The sequence below is a fragment of the Eleutherodactylus coqui genome, chromosome 5, assembly GCF_035609145.1.
Source record: "Eleutherodactylus coqui strain aEleCoq1 chromosome 5, aEleCoq1.hap1, whole genome shotgun sequence".
Taxonomy (NCBI): Eukaryota; Metazoa; Chordata; class Amphibia; order Anura; family Eleutherodactylidae; genus Eleutherodactylus; species Eleutherodactylus coqui.
In genome coordinates, this window is record NC_089841.1 from 210,985,234 (window position 1) to 211,004,255 (window position 19,022).

The window sequence follows — 19,022 nt, forward strand, 5'->3', positions numbered from 1 at the left end:
GTGCATTGTTCATCCTTTTGTATTTGCTGCTTAGTGTTTAAGATTTCGTCTCTCTTAGTACTGTATTATCAGAGACCCCAAGCTTCAGCACTGGACACCGCTGACCATCTGGATGACCTACTGTGTACTTTGTTTGCGCCTTCGAATTTGCCTCCTCCGTAAGGGGGTGAATGCTGCACAGAAATGCACAATAAACCCCGCACCAAAGGGTCTGCTGATCTGCAGTGGAATGCCAGCTATAGACCTTCCTCTGCTTCTGCACCTACTCAGACTTTCACGAATGACTTCTCTTCTTGTGGAAGTCCCTGGTATACAGGGGCAGTGCAACGGGCATCAGGTAAAGCTTCATGGAAATCCTTAAATGATACGCAACAAGTCTTACAGTTGTCTTCAGACAAAGAATGAGTAACCTGCGGCCACTCAGGGTGGTGGGCAAGTTCTTTGTAAAGTCAACTTTTCAAGAGCGATATCACGAGCAGTGTTGCTCAACTGCTGTGAATGGACGAGCCTTCGTTCATCCATCCATTACACTTGACCATCCCTTTTATGCAGAACAGATTCTCGCTGGAACACAGCCTGTTTTACTGTGGATGGAGGTAGGTGGCCACGAAAGATCTCCGGACTGCTCTGCCTCCTATTTACTGAGCAATCATCACTCCTGTCCCATTTTTAAGCCTGTCAGATGAGACAGATTTCAGTTAGAGTGATTGGCCATTTACACATGAGCCTAGGTTGCTATTGATCTGATTGGGTAGAAATTGAACAGATACGTGTAAAGATACCTTTAGGGTTCCTGTACACGGTCTGACTGATCTGTTCAAACTGCATACGGATCTCCAATAATTGAGGGACGGCGCAGATGCTGCCTGGCAGCGATAATGCCCGTGATTTGAGCACATGGGCTGTACTATCTACGGGTCCCCTTAGGCCACCTTCATGCTGGTGTCTTTTGCATCAGTACTTGTAAAGTGGAATGCGTGGAGAACATTGATCCATCGAGTGACCGAAGGTTGGATGTGACTGAACGGATAATCATCATCACTTATAAACTAAGAAGTAGAGATGGAACCCTACAGAGAGAATAAGTATAATGGAAAGACTTGCACCGAACTGGCTGCCTGAGGACGTGGTGATGCAAAATCCATAGAGGAGTTTAAGAGGGGACTATATGTCTTTTTAGAGCGCTATGACATTACAGGATATAGACATTAGGTGACCAATGGGGTTGTATTCCTGGTCTTGCAGTCAGGTAGGAACTATCAAAGGTTGATCCAGGGATTATTTTGATTGCCATTATGGAGTTGGGAAGGAATTTTCCCCCAAATGGGCTAATTGGCTTCTGCCTCTTGTGGTTTTTGCCTTCCTCTGGATAAACTCGGAGGTGGAAATAGGCTGAACTAGATGGACATTGTCTTCATTCGGCCTAACATACTATGTTACCTCTTCAGGCTTTTAGACCCACTCCTGATTTTGGCTTACAAATTTTGACCAGACTTCTTCCGTGTGAATGGGGCCTTAGAGTTTAGAGCTGTGTAAGGAGCCATTCAACCTATAGAACCCTATAGTAAACCACTGAAGCCTATAAACACATGCTTCTTGCACAAACACTCAACTTCCATGGTTTTTCTAATGAAAAAATGAATACAGAGTCTTGGAACTTTTCCGTATATTATTACGCCCGCTGCAGCATGGAGGTGCGCCATATGTATTTCACGCTTTCAACAAAACCAACAATAAAAATTTTTTTTTTCACAGATCATTTTTTCCATAAATTACTTCCAAAGTGGAAGTGTTACAAATTAAACAGTCAATGGTTGAGGTCAAGAGGATACAGAACAGGATTTAACAATATGACAACTTGCCCATATCCAATGAAGATCGTAAAATGCTGTTGCTTAAGCAATTGATGCTTAGGCGCAAACTTTTCCAATTTGACCAACTAATCTCATTACAAGGAACACATTACTGGAAAAGAAAAAAAAAAAACCTTAACAAATATAGGTTATTTGCAGACAGCGGTGTTTGGGAAAGTATTTTCCATCAAGTATGTGTAAGCCAAAAATAGTAGTCCGTCTAAAACACAGAAGAGGTACAAATCCTTCCATCGTGCCTTTTCTCAATGCTCCATTCCTGGTCTTGGCTTACAAATACTAATGGGATATACAGATCAAAATCTTGCTGTGTCAAAGTGGCCTTAAGTGTAATCTAGGCCTGTATCATGGCTGTGAATCCTGGCCAGCATCCGATTTATGAGCAAAACTAAAAAAAAATTATCACTCCCCATAAAGCCCACAGCTAGGATTGGTGGCCATAACCATTCGGGTCATAAAGCCTGCAGTAGGCCAGGACTTTAGACCATACTATGGGTGCACTCATGTGAAACCGGTCCTACAATACATCCGAAGTACCATCATGTACATATTAATGGATATAGGTTAATTTGTAGTCAAAAATTATTGTATATGGTGAAATGCAAAGTGACAGTGGGTACCGTAACTAATCCCAATGTATTCCCTTTAGTCCTTACTCTTATTTCAGGGCTGATGAAATGGACAGCAATTATCTAAATGAATAACTTTCATCATCATATTCTAAATCTTCATCATCGTCGTCCTCTAGAAGTCCGTATTTAAATTTCCTGTACACTGTCCCGTCTTGTCCCATGTAAACAATATCTTCATCGTCGTCTTCATCTTCCTCTTCTTCACGGTCTTGGTATTCAATCACATGGTCTTGATGGAAGCTGGAGGTGCTTTCTCTAGTACTTTTGAAAGACTGGAAGGACTTTGTTTGATCTGGCAACTTTTCATACCCACTCTTATTGGCAGACAAGACCTTTGTACGGGCCCGTCGCCAAAGAAACATGGCTGCTACCATAGAAAGCACCAGAAAAATGGAGATTGCCCCAGCCAGAGCTCCCTTTTTATGATCCGCTTTCTCTTCCAGGAGTCCCTTTATCAGAATACATTCTTCTACAATAAAAAGAGAGAGTAAGCGGATCAGTACGTGATTAGAACTCGGCTCCTCCAATGTAGATGATGATAACCAGTGCGGAATTATACAAGCACTTCTCCCTAGCGAAAATCAGTTTGTTTTTTTGCCTTTTCATTGTTTTGTATGTAGTTTCATGTAGAGCGTTGTGGAGGGGGGATTTATGAATTGGTCAGTCATTGCAGCAGCTTAGCCAATTCATAAATTCCACCTCCACAACGCGATGGGTATGATCGGTTCTTTAACTGCTGCTCAGCCAATCAATGCAGCGCTCAATAAACCCATCACAGCTATGGCATTGGTTCATCGAACACTGCATTGATTGGCTGAGCAGTGCTCGAGAACCAATTGGAGCCACCTCTTCCTGGAGGCAGGATTTATGAATCCCATAACCAGGAAGTGATCTTCTGTGGACGGGATCGGAGCTCCGGAGGGCTTCGGGAGGGATCTGGACTGAGTCTGCTAAGTAGGTATAATAAGACCCAGCACCTCTTTTGGGGCAAAAATTAATATAAGACAGGGTCTTATTTTTGGGGAACATTATTGCTGGATGGCTCAATGTCTACAAATTTTTCTCTGAAGATACACATTGTGGAAGGAACAGCAATGTAGCTTCACATATAAATAAAACACCTCTGTTACGCAGCCTTCACACAAGCGTATGCATATTTGTGGGAAGAATTATGCTTTTTTTGCGTGTTAATACACGCATGTTAACTAACCCATTGAAATCAACGGGTTCTATTCTCTGCAAATTGCGTGCGTAAATTTTACACATGCAAATACGGCCGTTTGTCGTCAGCTTTAGCCTTTATTCACACGAGCGCATGTACGGCGCGTTTTTATGCCTAGCAGTATATACACGCGACCATCTGAGCCAATGGCTGCCAATGCATTCGTTCACATGGGCGATTGTATGGCGCGTAAATCCATTGACACCGTGAAAAATGTAACATGCGCGGTCGAAATATGTCCGGCGTATATACCGTGGCCAAAAAGATAGTTCCGGAACTATCTTTTGGCCAGTATACACCGGCGGGTCCCATAGACTCCTATGGGAGCTGGAAAAAGAAGGGAAGGGGAGGCATTTTAGCAGTGTCCAACACTTACAGGTGCCTTTTATATAGGCACTGAAAGGCACGCCGATGATTTTGGCAGAAGGAGGGTTTTCCAGGGTGCGGCATATTTTTTTGCTAAAAACGACACTCACAGTTCTGTAAATGGACGAGAAATCGCTGGCCGTGATCGCTGAAAAACGCCAATTCAGGTGCTTATACAGAGCAGGCGTGAAAATGCCTATGCTTGTGTGAAAGAGCCCTTCGAAACAGTCGACTAGTTTGTTGATCTTATCACAGCCAGCCACCAATCTGGGGTGCGCCCCATTACAGCGTTCACGGTAATTCAGGATCGATGCAAAGTCAGCACCACAATGCATGTACAAGCTCACTCAGCTTCTATACGTGGATCACATCTATTTTAAATGGTGCCGAAAGGTGGACATTCTTTTTAAATGACGTTTGTGTAAGTGTAATATTGGTCGATGAGTACTAAATTGGGCGATACCTGAGAAACACCTGCAGTGGATTAGTGCAGGTGAGCAGAAGGAAGATTAGTCATTGTTCTATTCCCAGCATCATTGTTTCTATAATCAGTTCAGTATTGTGCAATTCCTCAGAAACTTGAAATTCTACCTGTTCCCTCATATCATTAACCAGATTATGTCCTACAGTTTACGTAACTGGCCCACTTACCTGTAAAGGCCCTTTTAGGCCCAACGATTCTCGCTCAAAGCCGTCTTTTGAGCGAGAATCCTTGGGTCTAAATGCACAGACATCGTCCAGTTTTCGTGCACGAGTTATTCATCGTTGAATTCTAATTATCAGCAGTGCAGGCTGTTATCACAGGCGGCAGCGCTGATAAGATTCTTACAGCCTGTATCTTGCTGGTAGTTCACAGCAGGATGCGAGCTGTAAACGCAGAGAACAATACAGCTGTTTGCTTACGCAAAACAGCTGTATTGTTCACCGAGCGATAGCGGCAGTGTCCCGCTCCGCCAGCCATAGCTCTTTAGCTACTACTTAGCTACTATAGACTATGCAAAGATGATCGCTCAAACCTCACTCAAACTGTCGCTTGAGCGATCATCTGTCAGTGTAAATGGGGTCTAAGGTGAACCTCTCACCAAGATTCATGCTGTTCAAACCATGGACATCGTGAACCTAGGACAGGCATGGCCATTGCAGGGGTTTATGTGTTATCATGTAGACTTACAGATATTTACCTATTAGTCTATGTGATTTGGGTGGGAAGAGGGCGGCAGGGCTTCACCCCAGTGACTCCAAGCCTGTTCTATACCGGTTTTCAAACTGTTTCTCCTGAAATGCTGCAGAATAACATATACACTAATGCAATGGCTGTGCCAGTCCCAGGTTCATGCTGGCCATGGTTGGGACTGCATGTGCCTCATGATAGGTTCCCTTTAAACAAATACATATATACTACAGTCAACAAACAGCACACCAAAAAAAAAATAAAAACAGTACCCCAAGGATATGCTATAGGACTCTGCGGTCCATAACACACTTATTCTATTAAATCTTCCTTTACATACAACGCGTTTCGGCAAGTTCCTAAGCTTGCCCTTTTCAAGCATAGACGAAACGCGTTGCTTGTAAAAGAAGATTTAATAAAATAAGAATGTTACGGACCGCAGAGTCCTATAGCATATCCTTGGGGATCCGTGAGCGCAGGGAACAGTTTTAATTTTTTTTGGTGTGCTGATTTGTGCCACAGCCAGAGGGGCTGTATCCCGTAGTCGACTCTCCGGAAATTCGGATTGGAAACCCAGGGTGGTTTACAGGCGATCTTGGATATCGGGTGCCAGCGGGCTCTCAGGTCGGGAGTCCCGCTGAGCACCAGGTGAGTTTTTTTTCAATTATTCACTGATGCTTGAGTCCACAACAAGTATGAGGCGCTGATGTTCTACTTTTCTGTACAGTCAACAAACAAATTAGTTTTATTTGACCTACGGCTCTGATTATACAGATTTTTTTCTTTATAGAGAGGTATTTCTTTCCCATAGACGGATGGGGTAGCACTCCGAGTGCCTACAGCTCACAGTATGAAGTTTTAGGGTAGCTTTATAAGGGACAGCTATCATTCGGATAGTTGCTGGAAATAGTCTTATACACAGAGTGATTATTGTACGTTTCCAGTTGCTGAAGTGCACATCTTGAAATCCCCGTCTGCTTAGAAATTCTTGCCTGGGAGAGATCGTGCTGATGCGTACAACTATCTTATGTGTTGTTGCTGTGTTCAGTCTTGTCATGGTGTATGACCAGTGATAGGAAACTGTCTTCCACAACCTCTCCTTTAGAGCAGAGTTTGTTTGTTCCTCGCACATTTTAAGCTTCCTACACAGCTGTTTCTCTTACATTTAATGACTGTATTTTAACCTACATATACCAAACCAGTGATATAATCAGTTACATAATTGGTTAATCATACACCTGACTATAATCCCTGGCTTTGTACAAGTGTACCTAGAAGAACTGATGCAGTTTTGAAGACAGAGTAATCAGATTAAATATTAATTGGATTTAGATTTCTTTTTTGTTCATTCACTTTGCATTTTGTTAATTGACAAAATAAACTATTAACACTTCTGTCTTTGAGAGCAATCTCAAGGCTGATTTACACGCAATGATTATCGCTCGAAATTCATCAAAAGCTTTTGAGTGATAGCCATTGCGTGTAAATGTGTGCCCATTGTACACTTACCGTGCACTTTTCAGCCATCGCTGAGTTCAGCTCAGTTTAAAAACCATCTTCCCTGATAGCAGTGACTGCATGCTGAGTTCTCCACGGGCAGTGCTGATAACATTGTTTCAACTGCTGAAGAACAATAGTGATGTATTTAGAGAACAGACCACTGCTGTTCTCTAAATACATGCAAATGAGGCTAGTTAGTTACTAATGGGCTGATTTCCTTTGTTCTGCTGCTGGGCTACAAGCTGAATACAATGAGATCAGCGTTCCCTGTGGAGAATACAGCCTGCTGTCCCTGCTATCAGCTTTCTGGCCGAACAATGGATTTTATGCTCACCTAAAAATCTTCGTCCAGCTGAAGAGTGAAAGATTGGAGCATTTACACACGATTATTGCTTAATCAATGGCTTTTGAGCCATAATTGTTGCATGTAAATGGGGCTTAAAACTTTTGCATATGACTCTAAAATACAGTTCAAGTAAACTAAATTTTCATGATCCACAAGTTCTCATCAGTACGATGATTTGGAAGGACTATCTCACCCAGTGTCTCCATGCAGTCACAGCATTCCCCTGCATCTTCTGGTTTGGCACCGCAGCAATGCACACATCTCCCTTCATCTACGTAAAGTGAGAAGCCCGCTTGACACACAGTACAATTTTGAGGTCCAGGCCCCTTACATTCTACACATCGGTCATCGCATTTCTCACATTCTGCATCAGGATCCTTGGAAGGACAAAGCAAAATATTACATATAATTCCTTATGAAATAAGACACAATGGGGCGAATTATTTCTAATACCGGTGTACTGTTGGACAGCATGCTGGTATGTAGTGTAGTGAGTGCCATATTCACCAACATGGCACTCGGAGTTTGATGACCACAGCCCAGCTACTCTCTTGTGCTAGATTATACATGGGGTATAGTAGCTCTCTGTTGCTTGAGTAGGATTTATGGGCTAGCAAAAAATATGTGTGTCTTCAAGTATTGGTGAAACTCGGGGACTGTAATTTAGGCCGCCTGCACATGAAGGGGTCTGATTACACATGCGGGAGCCCGCAGCAGAATCTGCAGCAGAATCTGACCCAGACATAGCCGGCGTCCACGCCTACCTGTCTTTTCTGTGCCACCATCATACATGCACAGTACAAATTTTCAAAAAATTGTTTATTTTTCCCATGCCGTCGCTAGGAAATGACGCAGAATTCGCAACCTTTCCGCAATGTCAATTGCGGAAGGGCCGCGGGTCGGATGCTTTCCATTGATTTCAATGGAAGCCGTCTGTGCAGAATCCGCACTATAATAGGACATGCTGTGCTTTTTCCTCCACTAGTGGAAATCGCAATTTGATACTGCGAGTATGCAGGAAGAAGCGATTTTTCCATAGGATGTAACGAGCGGTATTTGTTGCAGATCTGCGGTGCGAACGCTGACCGTGGCATCCGCAATGCAAATCCATTTGTGTGCAGATGGCCTTGGTCTTACATTTTCTCCTAAACTCCTAAGAAAAGCACTTCAGGTCTTGGAATTAGAGGGACTTCTGCTGAGACTTTTCTGTCCAGCACCAGGTCTCTCTCCCAGGCTGCATCCAAGACTCCAGGTCTCTTAAGTTGTGGGCTGACCAAGTCAACCAGGCCACACTACTGGGGGTAGAATCGGGATCCCAAGAGCAAAATCCAATTGCCCCACCGGTTGTTGAGGAGGCTGTAGGCCTATTCTGGTGCTCCTATGCCTCCTCATATCCAAACAGTGCAGAAACCGGAATCCAATGCATCATTTCAGTTGGCCCAGAAATTGAGGCCTTGGCTGATGGAGTAATACACCTCTTAAATTGATCAGGAAACTTTGGCGGGTTTACCTTGGGTGTTTTTTTTTAATAGGGGATTTGTGGTGGGTGGATTGGGCCAGCTTAATCAGTGCATCCCCTGTAATATATTTTAATGTAATGTGAACAAAGACAAGATTTTATTCAGAAATGTTGGACATGTTTAAAATTTCTGGTCACTATCCCACTACATGACCAACTGCGCATCCGACCGTACAGACTGGGCTGTGAAATGAACAGGTACGGAGGCGGGAAGCTAATACTATTTGAGACTGCTTGTGCACATACCAGACTACCTACACAAATATGGACCACACATTACACCAGTAAATAAATAGAGACTCCAGACCCCCTATTATACAGACCCCAAATATATATTCTGTCAGATTGCCCCACTTTAAATAATAGAGACCACAGACCAGACCCCCAAAATAGACCCCAGATCCCCAATAAAATGCAGACTCCAGGCCATATCTTGCTTAATGCAGTCCTTAGACCACAATCCCCTTATTAGGGAACACAGACCAGAACCCCCCTTAAGACAAACCCCGAGATCAGCTTGTATACAGATTTAGCAAACCTTAACATGACCAGTGGCTCATAATAATTTGATTTACAACACTGTAGTACATTGTAGTTATCATAATGCATTAAATCTCAAGTTACCATTTGCTACATCTGTGCAGACCCCAGACCAGACATCTCACGGGAGATTTGACACTGGGAGTATAAGATATCTCTCTTTTTTTCTGGGAGTCTCTGAGACTTTCTGGGAGAGTTGGCAAGTATGGTTTTATGATATATGAATTGTATATTTTACATATTAAGATATTCACAGTGCTGTAGAGGGTGCTAGATATTGTTAGAAAGGCACCCCAAATAAAGGGTCTGCTTTACTTCGTAAGGGCAGGCCAACATTTTAAGCTATACATGACCAATTGTGGCCTACTTGATCGTCAGACTCTACAGACTCTTGAGGTGTAAATTAAGTACTGACAGTGATAACATTAATTACATTTCATCTTACCCGTGTACGTTTGAACTCTCCTACAAAACACTCCGATTGACATATTTGTCCTGAGAGCCGGTAACTAGATACGCAGGATGTGCAGGAAATGGCTCCTGAACCTTAAGAAAAATATGCAAGTATCAAATATAGATTTTTTTGAATTTCAGACAGATGCGAGACAATAAATACCAAAAGAATAGTCAAAGTAAGAAAATACAGGGTGTTCCAAGCAAGCCTCCCACATTCTATCAGTGCTTAGAGCAGAAAGTATGAATGGTAGAAAATAGAGCTGAGCGAGCATACTCGGTAAGGCGATTTACTCGAGAGAGCATTGCCTTTTTCGAGTAACTGCTGGCTCGTCCCTGAAGATTCGGGGGGGGGGGGGGGGGGGCAGGGGGAGAGGGGGAGAGATCTTGTCATCTAATTCCTATGCAAATAGTATAACCGTAATGGGTAATACCTTTCCTAGGATAACTATTCGAGAGTAGAATTACCTGGGTGGAGACTAGTGCTCTTACTGTACCCATGATGTGATGTCTACCTAAATTGCGTACTTTCAGCTCATTGAAGAGTGTCTAGGGGATGAGACAGTACGTTATAAGCTCCACTGAAGGCTACAGGTGTGTGCAGTCTAAACAGTACCATGCCATTTAGGTTGAGAGCATGGAGGGCCTGTAGAGACCCAACTTTTCTATTTCCATTTACCCATGCCAAATTTGCCTGCTCCAAATAAATTTAGAGCCCCGTGTGGTGCCGAGTGTTAATGCAGTCCTAATGCAGTCCTAAGCTCTCACTCACGACCTGAAGGTTGTGAGTTCATTCCCCACAGGTAAGCTGGCTCAAGACTACTTAGGTTGACTCAACCTTCTATCCTTCCAAGGTTGGTAAAATCCCCACATGGTTCAGGTAAGCTGGCTCAAGGTTGACTCAGCCTTCCATCCTTCCGAGGTTGGTAAAATGAGTACCCAAGTTGGCGCTATACAAATAACAAGAACTATAGCTGTTTCTTACCACTGCAGGTCCTACAGGTTGGATGGCATCTTTCACAAGCATTCCATACATAGTCCTCATAGTAGAATTCAGGGCAGGAGCTGTAACATTGCTTTTTAGTTTTCATGAGGAAAAAGTTCTTGTGGCAGGAGAGACAATCAGAAGAGCTTGGGCCTTCACATTCCCCGCAAGTCTTGTTACACATCTGACATGAGGCACTGGAGTTATCGGCAAAATATCTGGAAGCCGAATGAGAAATGAAAACAAGTTAATTGACTAATATTATCACTTACTCAAAGTGACCACAGATATTTGATCTACCTTTATGGGATCCTACTAAACATGTAGTATCTATGGCCACCTATAGACTGTCTATACACATTGGATAGATGCTGAATGGTGTAACTGGTCCTACATCATACTGGGTGTGAGGACAGCAATCAGTTGTCCATCATAGTTACATGATGTTTAGAGAAAAAGAAAACTAAATTTAAAGTATTTAACAGTATTAAAAGAATATTCGGTAGGGGCCAAACAGACTCTGTAACCAGCAGTCATCTATCAGCCTATATGGACATCAGTGGTTTAGACTACAGAAGGCTAATGATGTCCTTGGACCACCCTGTGTCAGGATGCAGATTGCTCGGTCCACAGGTAGGGTCAGTTGTATGTGTGGCAATGTTGCCACTTGCGAGACTTCACTTGAGGACACCGCAGTAACTGAGGCGGACAGCAACAGTCAACTTAAAGGGGTTAATCCAGGACTGAATGAGCAGGGAATAGTGTAAAATAAAAAAATAAGCCCCACTCACCTCTTCCAAAGGCCACTTCGGTTCGGGGAGAAAGGTCACATGCCATTCATTGTGAATGTAACCAGTCTTCCAATCATAGGCTTCGGCTGTGATAATGCTATGAGTGGCATGGGACCACTAGAGCTTGTGATTGGCTGGGCAGTCAGGTGGACAATGAGTGATACATGATTGCTAAGACTTCTTCCAGGATGTGAGCAGCAGTGACCAAGGCTTTACTAGGGGCCATTTAAGGAGGGGAGTATGGCTTTTTTTTTAAATTTCCAACCATTCCCTTACCATTAGATTTGTTTTTATTTGTTATTTCATCCCTGAAAGACCCCTTTAGGGCTTTTACCCACAAGTGTTTTTTTAACGCTGCGATATCGCTGTTTTTTTTCTGCAAATGTCAATGGGACTTCCTAATATTAAAATCACATCGCACAAAAATCGCAGAAGTGCAAACTTGCTATTTTTGTGCGATGCAATTTTAACAAAAAAAGCCCTTATTTAGGAGGACAAAGAGGAATTGGTGGTTTTAAATAACAAGAACCAGTCTCTCACGGGGGCACATAGTTTAACCCTTAATGACGGGCCCTAATGACCTTCCAATGTATCAGTTTTTTCATTGTTGCATTCCTAGAGCCATAACCTTTTCATTTTTCGAATGACACAGTCATATGAGGGCTTGTTTTCGGTGAAACAAGTTGTATTTTTGGGTACATATAATGTATAACTTTTTGTATAATTGTTTTTGGAGAGGGAAATCTTCCAATTGTTTTTCTAATTTCCTTTCTGTGGTGTTCAGCCAGCAGAATAAACAATATGATAACATTATTCTCTGAGTCAGCACAATTCTGGCAAGGCCTAATTTAGGCCTCATGCACACGGGTGGATTTGATTTGCGGAACCCGCCTGGACAGCTTTCATTGAAGTCAAGCTAGATCTACATGTCAAGCTGCCCATAGGGAGACATGGGCGCCTGCAGGGCAGCTAAAAGCATGTGGATGTGATTTTTTTTTTCCCGGAGTGCGGATTGCAGGCGTGGAAAGAAATCACAGCATGCTCTGCTGAGAGGTGGATGGAGAGTGGAGTAGTCGTCAGCGAGCACATTTCAGTGCCGCAGCATGGGGCAGGACTGTGTGGCTGGCGCCAGGGTCATCTGAGCGCTACAGCATGGGGGAGGACAGTGTTGCCAGCAGCGTCGGGGGCTATGTTCCCCGCCCGAATAAGTATCTTCCCGGGTGGCTGGCCAGACGACAATCTTAGCGCTATAGCATGGGGGAGGACAATGTCTGTAGTGATTTTTGCCTGGCCTGGAGGGTTAGGGTATAGTTTTCCTGGAGCTCATAATGTAAGCCTAACAGAAAAACGAACCCTTACCCTGCAGCCCAGCCAAAAATCACTACAGACGCTGCAAGGACCTTCATGAATTCAGCCAATCGGGAGCTAGGGGTGTGACAGGGGCGTTCCTCCATGCAAGCACTGTCAAACCCCTAGCTTCGGGTGGTGACAAGGTACAATAGTACCTGGATTCTGCTGCAGTATTCAACAGCGGAATCTGTGCGTGCCTGTGTGCATGAGGCCTTATGTAGTTTTTTTATGCTTTGCTACTAGTGACATAATCACCCTCCCCCCATGATCACAGCATGTAAAGGGTTAAACGGTTGGGAAATTATGTTTCTTCAGTCCCAGACGTTAGAGCTGGAGCCCGACTGTCATCAGACAGCCAAGCTTCCACTACCCCCCCAGCTCAGGAGACCCCTGTCAATGTTCTCATGCAGTGCTGTAAAATGGTGCATGCTTTAGAATAAGGTGCATTAGTGACTGCTGGTAAGCAGCTTATGAGTGGTCACTAAGGGGTTAATGATTATGGTCTCCCAGGGCTCAATTAGCCCGCAGTGCAGACTTTCAGTTATTGGTCTGCAACTACCCCCACTTTCTTAGAAATGTTTGCTGAAGGACACTCTCTGCAGGCCGAAGCTCCACAGAAGGCCACAGTTCAAGAGGACAATGCATCGGATCACCACCACAGGACCTCCGGGTCTTTTGCTTAGCATATGCTCGCTAGACCCAACTCCCTTCTTACATTTTTTTATCACTGCTAGGAGAAATGTATGCCAACAATGTTTCTTATGGAACTACAAGTATATTATATTGTGTTGTTGATCCGGGCATTATTCTGATTGCCAGGTTGGAGTCGGGAAGAAATTTGTTTCCCTTTAATGCGGAAAATTGGCTTCTACCTCATAGTTTTTTTTTGCCTTCCTCTGGATAAACATTGGGGATTTTAATAGGCTAAACTGAATGGACATGTGTCATTTTTTAGCCTAACACACTATGTTACTATTTAGCAACCTATAGCTACAAAACTGAAGTATATACTGTAGACATTTAGACTGTCTTCATTTAAACGTGTCTGTTACCACAAGCTTTCCTAGTAGTGTTTGTACCAGCCAAGCACATTCTCTAGTAGGCAGGTTAACCTGTAAAATACACAATGACCAACTAGCAATGGAGTGTTTAGAGCCAAAGTACAGGTTACGGTTATGATGACATGTCCACTGGAAGCACTCTTCAATGAAATAGTATGTGCCGTTTCCCAATAATTGAGCATACAGGAGTTAAATATTTGGAAGATATTTCCGAGACATCATGAAGATGTTGTGTAAGACTTCCAAGAATCAGTTTGCTTTCAGAGCGCAGGGTCGTCTTGTGCTAAAGCTGCAGAAATAATCTGAATTTCCAGGGTTGTTTATCAAAATCCAGTTACAAATTTAAAGTCATACCAAATTCAGTACCGGATAAAGTTGAGTGCGATCTTCAATGAAAGACATCTGTCTGGGATGATTAGTGATCCTACACTAAGTACGTGGTTGGCCCCGATGACCCCGGAGGTCCCTTCCAACTATACCAGTCTATGATTCTATATCTGCTTGGATTGGTAAATGTAACTGTACTGAAAAGAAAGACCGCATGTGATGTGAGAGACCAATGAAATATTCGCATATAGATATATCAGCAGGTCACAACTGTCTGTTTTTTGGTCATTTTAATCTGTAAAATAGAAAAAAACATTCTGTAAAATGACTGAAGAAATTCCAATGTTATTTACCGACCTGGATCATACAACACCGGTGCCCGGGCACTGCCAACAAGTCATAAAGCTATTAACACTCATACCCTTCAATCCTAGCACTGCTGAGGATGCATGTGATATGCCATAACCTGAAACTCTAATGACTATATAGCAATGAGCAAATGTGTCAAACTCATTTTCACCGAGGGCCACATTAGTCTTATGGATGCCTTTAAAGCGACACTTGTAATTGTTTAGTAAGGGCTTGTTCACATGAGCGTGTTTGCACAGTGTATTTTGGCACATAATATGCAGCTCATAGAATCATTGACAGTTGGAAGGGACCTCCAGGGTCATCGGGTCCAACCCCCTGCTCAGTGCAGGATCACTAAATCATCCCAGACAGATGGCTGTCCAGCCTTTGTTTGAACACTTCCATTGAAGAACTCACCACCTCCAGTGCCAACCTGTTCCACTCACAGACCATGTGACAGTTCACATGACAGTGACATCATCACAAATCCTATTAGGACATGTATATGTAAATTTGTGAGGTGTCATTTATTGGAGTATCCACACAGGTGTCCAACAGCCAGGTACAAACTTCCAGACTGAGTACTCCTGTATCCAACAGAGGCCGCAAGGGATTGTGGGGAATGTAGTCCGCCCATAATCCCTCATTCAGTGCACAAGGAGGATAAAGGAACTGTGATGATGCCACCACCATGTGAGCAGGGGGCGGAGCTAAGAGCTGGTAGCTGACATCACACGTGCTGTCAGGCTCTGCATGTAAGTCCCACAGCACAGACGGACGGACAAGAGGTGGTTAGCACTTTGACTAGTAATTATTAGCACTTTGATGGGTTATCATGGCAGCCTGGGACCTAATGAAGCCCTCCCTGTTGCAATTCTTAATAGGCTAATCTTTGAGGTACTATATAGTTCAGTACTGACGTATTGGAGTATATTGTACAAGTGATCACTTAATCGCATGTTAAAGTTCCGTTTTGTTACTAAAAAAATCTAAAATGAATTTTAAAGTCCCTTACCTGAGATCTTTGTCATGATCGCAGTCTCCCTGTGTATAGATGGCATATTTATTAGAAGCCGTTCTGAGAGCTCACGACCGGCACTGGTAGGATTACATGTCATCAATACCTTTATTCTCTGTACTGATGACCTATAACCTGCAGCCATGGCTCCTGAACTCCCAGAACATCCGGCCTTAATAAATCTATTGAAACTGCCTGCGCCTAGCAGTGATGATGATAACAACTTGTCGCCCTTCTTCTGCCACAGCTATTGTGTCCAGTGAAGGGTTGTAAAAATAGGGTGAAATATAAAAAATATCCTATTAAGTGCCACCGACTCATTAGTGCAGTCCCAGGTATCTGCCCAGCTAATATGACCCCAACTTAACAATGTTGCAGCTTTTACTTTTATGGCAGAAAAAAAAAGTGTACTATGCTGCACACATGAGAGCTGTTGGTCGGATTCAGAAGTAGAACGGAGCAAAGTTTTTGCATGTTGGATTACTATAGTTACTGGATAACTATATACTTAAGCAGTAAAATAGTGACATATTATGTAGGGCCAAAAAAAAGACATATGTCCATCCAGTTCAGCCTATGAACCTCTGAAATGTTGATCCAGAGGAAGGCAAAAGAAAAACAAAAAAAAGCAATTATGTAGAAGCCAATTTTCCCCATTTAATGGGAAAAATTCCTTCCTTACTCCAATCAGTATGATCCCTGGATCAACAACCCTTCTGAAGTTATTAATGATTATTATATATAATATTGTATAGTGACTAATAGAGTACTCGAAGTATCACATCAAAACAAGTAACTCAATTGTATTCTTGCCTTTTGCTCTCCTGTTTTATTATTGGCATTCATGCCCTACCTGTAGGGAGAGATTTTGTCTGCTCTGGTTTGTGTTGGTTTTTGTTATTGACAGCTTACTGGTTTAGGGCACATTCAGACGATCGTATTTCAGCTGGATTTCACGCCCAGCCGATATACGTCGTCCCTCTCTGCAGGGGGAGGAAGCTGGAAGAGCCGGGAGCGGTGTACTGAGCTCCTGCCTCCTCTCCACCCCCTCTCCGCCCCTCGCCACTATTTGCAATGGGAGGAGCGGGACGGGGCGGGGCTACGTCCACAAACTTAGCCCCGCCCTCCCATTGCAAATAGTGGCGAGGGGCGGAGAGGGGGTGGAGAGGAGGCGGGAGCTCAGTACACTGCTCCCAGCTCTTCCAGCTTCCTTCCCCTGCAGAGAGGGACGTCGTATATCGGCTGGGCGTGAAAACCCAGCCGATATACGATCGTCTGAATGCGCCCTCAGTATGTATTTACTATGTATTCATTAATTTAATATAATCATTATTTTTTTGTCAATGTTGACTTGATCCTCATGTTTCACATAGTTGGTGATTTTGACTTGGGATTGGTGTATATTTTATTTACATACTAGCTTACCCGTCGCGTGTTGCTGCGAAGACAGACAGACATACATACATTCGTTTTTATATATCTAGATATCAACCAATCACAGCGCATGTTACCTCAGTGGTATAATAAATAACAACCAATCGCAGCGCAGCTTACATGTTACGTCAGCTTTATAATATATAACAACCAATCACAGCGCAGCTTTCATGTTAACCCAGCAGAAAGAGAAATAACAACCAATCACAACGCAACTTTTTTTCTGCCTCAGCAATATAAAAAATAGCAACCACTCAACAACTTCCCAAAGTTTCATGGCGATTGGATGAATGGTGTAGTAGCGCATAAAGGACAGACAGACAGACAGACAGACAGACACACATGCATACATTCAATTTTATATATATAGATGACTGAATTTCTTACGCTCTTTGCTATGACTAAGGACACAGGGTAGTGTCAGAAATGTGTCAACGAGTTGCTATTAATATATGGCCGAGGTCAGGACTAATAGTGTCTAACAATATTAATTAAGAAGTCCGGGAGGATGTACCTCAATCAACAGATAGTATTGTGCTGCAGAAGGTGTCTTCAAATAGGCTGCCAAGTCTAACATCATCACAAGACGCTGCTTGCCATGGCAATGTAATGGATGGGTGGTATGTGCCCGTGCTGCAGGACGTGTGATGGTGCGGCGGTGCCAGACGGAGGCAGAGGCGGCACATTTTTTCCAAAATAACTTTACTAAACAAAACTGGTGTTTACATAATTACACTCCATGGGAGGATTAGTGTAATGTTACTTAATAACTCAGCTTAAAGTGACAGTACTCTACATATCTACTGCAATGCAAAATGTACTTTCATTTCAAATGGGATCACATGTACATCTCCTTCTATTACTCCTCATTGGCAGCAGCAAGGGACATGACTTTCAGGACTAACTTGACTGTGGCATAACTGCTACATAAATCATCTTCGGCTGTAGGCCTCCAACCTCAAATGCTCCAGAGAAGCAGCATCCTTACACACAGTATGCTAAAACACGTCATACACTTAAGATCCACAGGTCGTCATGCAATAATCGAAACTTAAAGGAGATGTCCCGCGCCGAAACGGGTTTTTTTTTTTTTAAACCCCCCCCCCGTTCGGCGCGAGACAACCCCGATGCAGGGGTTAAAAAAACCACCCGCACAGCGCTTACCTGAATCCCGGCGGTCCGGTGACTTCAATACTTACCGCTGAAGATGGCCGCCGGGATCTTCTACCTTCGTGGACCGCAGCTCTTCTGTGCGGTCCACTGCCGATTCCAGCCTCCTGATTGGCTGGAATCGGCACGTGACGGGGCGGAGCTACACGGAGCCGCTCTCTGGCACGAGCTGCTCCATAGAAGAAAGCTGAAGACCCGGACTGCGCAAGCGCGGCTAATTTGGCCATCGGAGGCCAAAAATTAGTCGGCTCCATGGAGACGAGGACGCTAGCAACGGAGCAGGTAAGTATAAAACTTTTTATAACTTCTGTATGGCTCATAATTAATGCACAATGTACATTACAAAGTGCATTATTATGGCCATACAGAAGTGTATAGACCCACTTGCTGCCTCGGGACATCTCCTTTAACTTTAGCTTCATATACAACTCTACAAACCCTCTCCTTATGTGCCTTACTGCAACATTACATCCCAGTGGGTCTATTATGCTCTACACCCTGGCCATGGATGCAGATTGGGCCCTTCACTTCCACTTCTTTCTTCGTCTGCATGGTTTTCGGACCACGGACCTTTCGAGCATGCATGGTATATCTTTGGCACTGCCACCTCGGTGTCAGGCAATGCAGCAAGTAAGCCTTCCTCTCCACCCACTTGCTGCAAGAGTATGGTCTGTCTTCTGTCATGCTTCTTTGGCCCCAGATCTTCAAGATCCTTCAGTCTTTCTCTAAGAAACTGCCCACTGTGTAGCCCCTCTGCAATGGCCACCGCCACTTAGCCATCTCTGCTCTGCTGTGCTCTTAAGTTGGAGGTGAGTCTGAAGCTGTGACACAGCTCCTAAACCTTGTATGGCGCGCCTCTCCCCTCCATATCTCTCGCCAGCGAAGAGGGACTCATTCACCAGCAGGAGTCCCTGC

The 19,022-nt window shown here is 43.7% G+C and overlaps 1 protein-coding gene across 1 annotated transcript in view; it reads right to left on the bottom strand.

Moving 5' to 3' along the window:
* Positions 1-1,794: 1,794 nt before the first annotated feature.
* The window catches only part of PCSK5 (proprotein convertase subtilisin/kexin type 5), a 436,962-nt gene continuing 419,734 nt past the window's right edge, over positions 1,795-19,022 (bottom strand). The window contains exons 34-37 of the mRNA XM_066604156.1: positions 10,606-10,823; positions 9,613-9,713; positions 7,302-7,485; positions 1,795-2,972 (exon numbers count right to left, since the gene is read on the bottom strand). Coding sequence (XP_066460253.1) covers positions 2,560-2,972; positions 7,302-7,485; positions 9,613-9,713; positions 10,606-10,823 — 916 coding nt within the window. The 3' untranslated portion in view covers positions 1,795-2,559. The remainder of the gene's footprint in view (positions 2,973-7,301; positions 7,486-9,612; positions 9,714-10,605; positions 10,824-19,022) is intronic.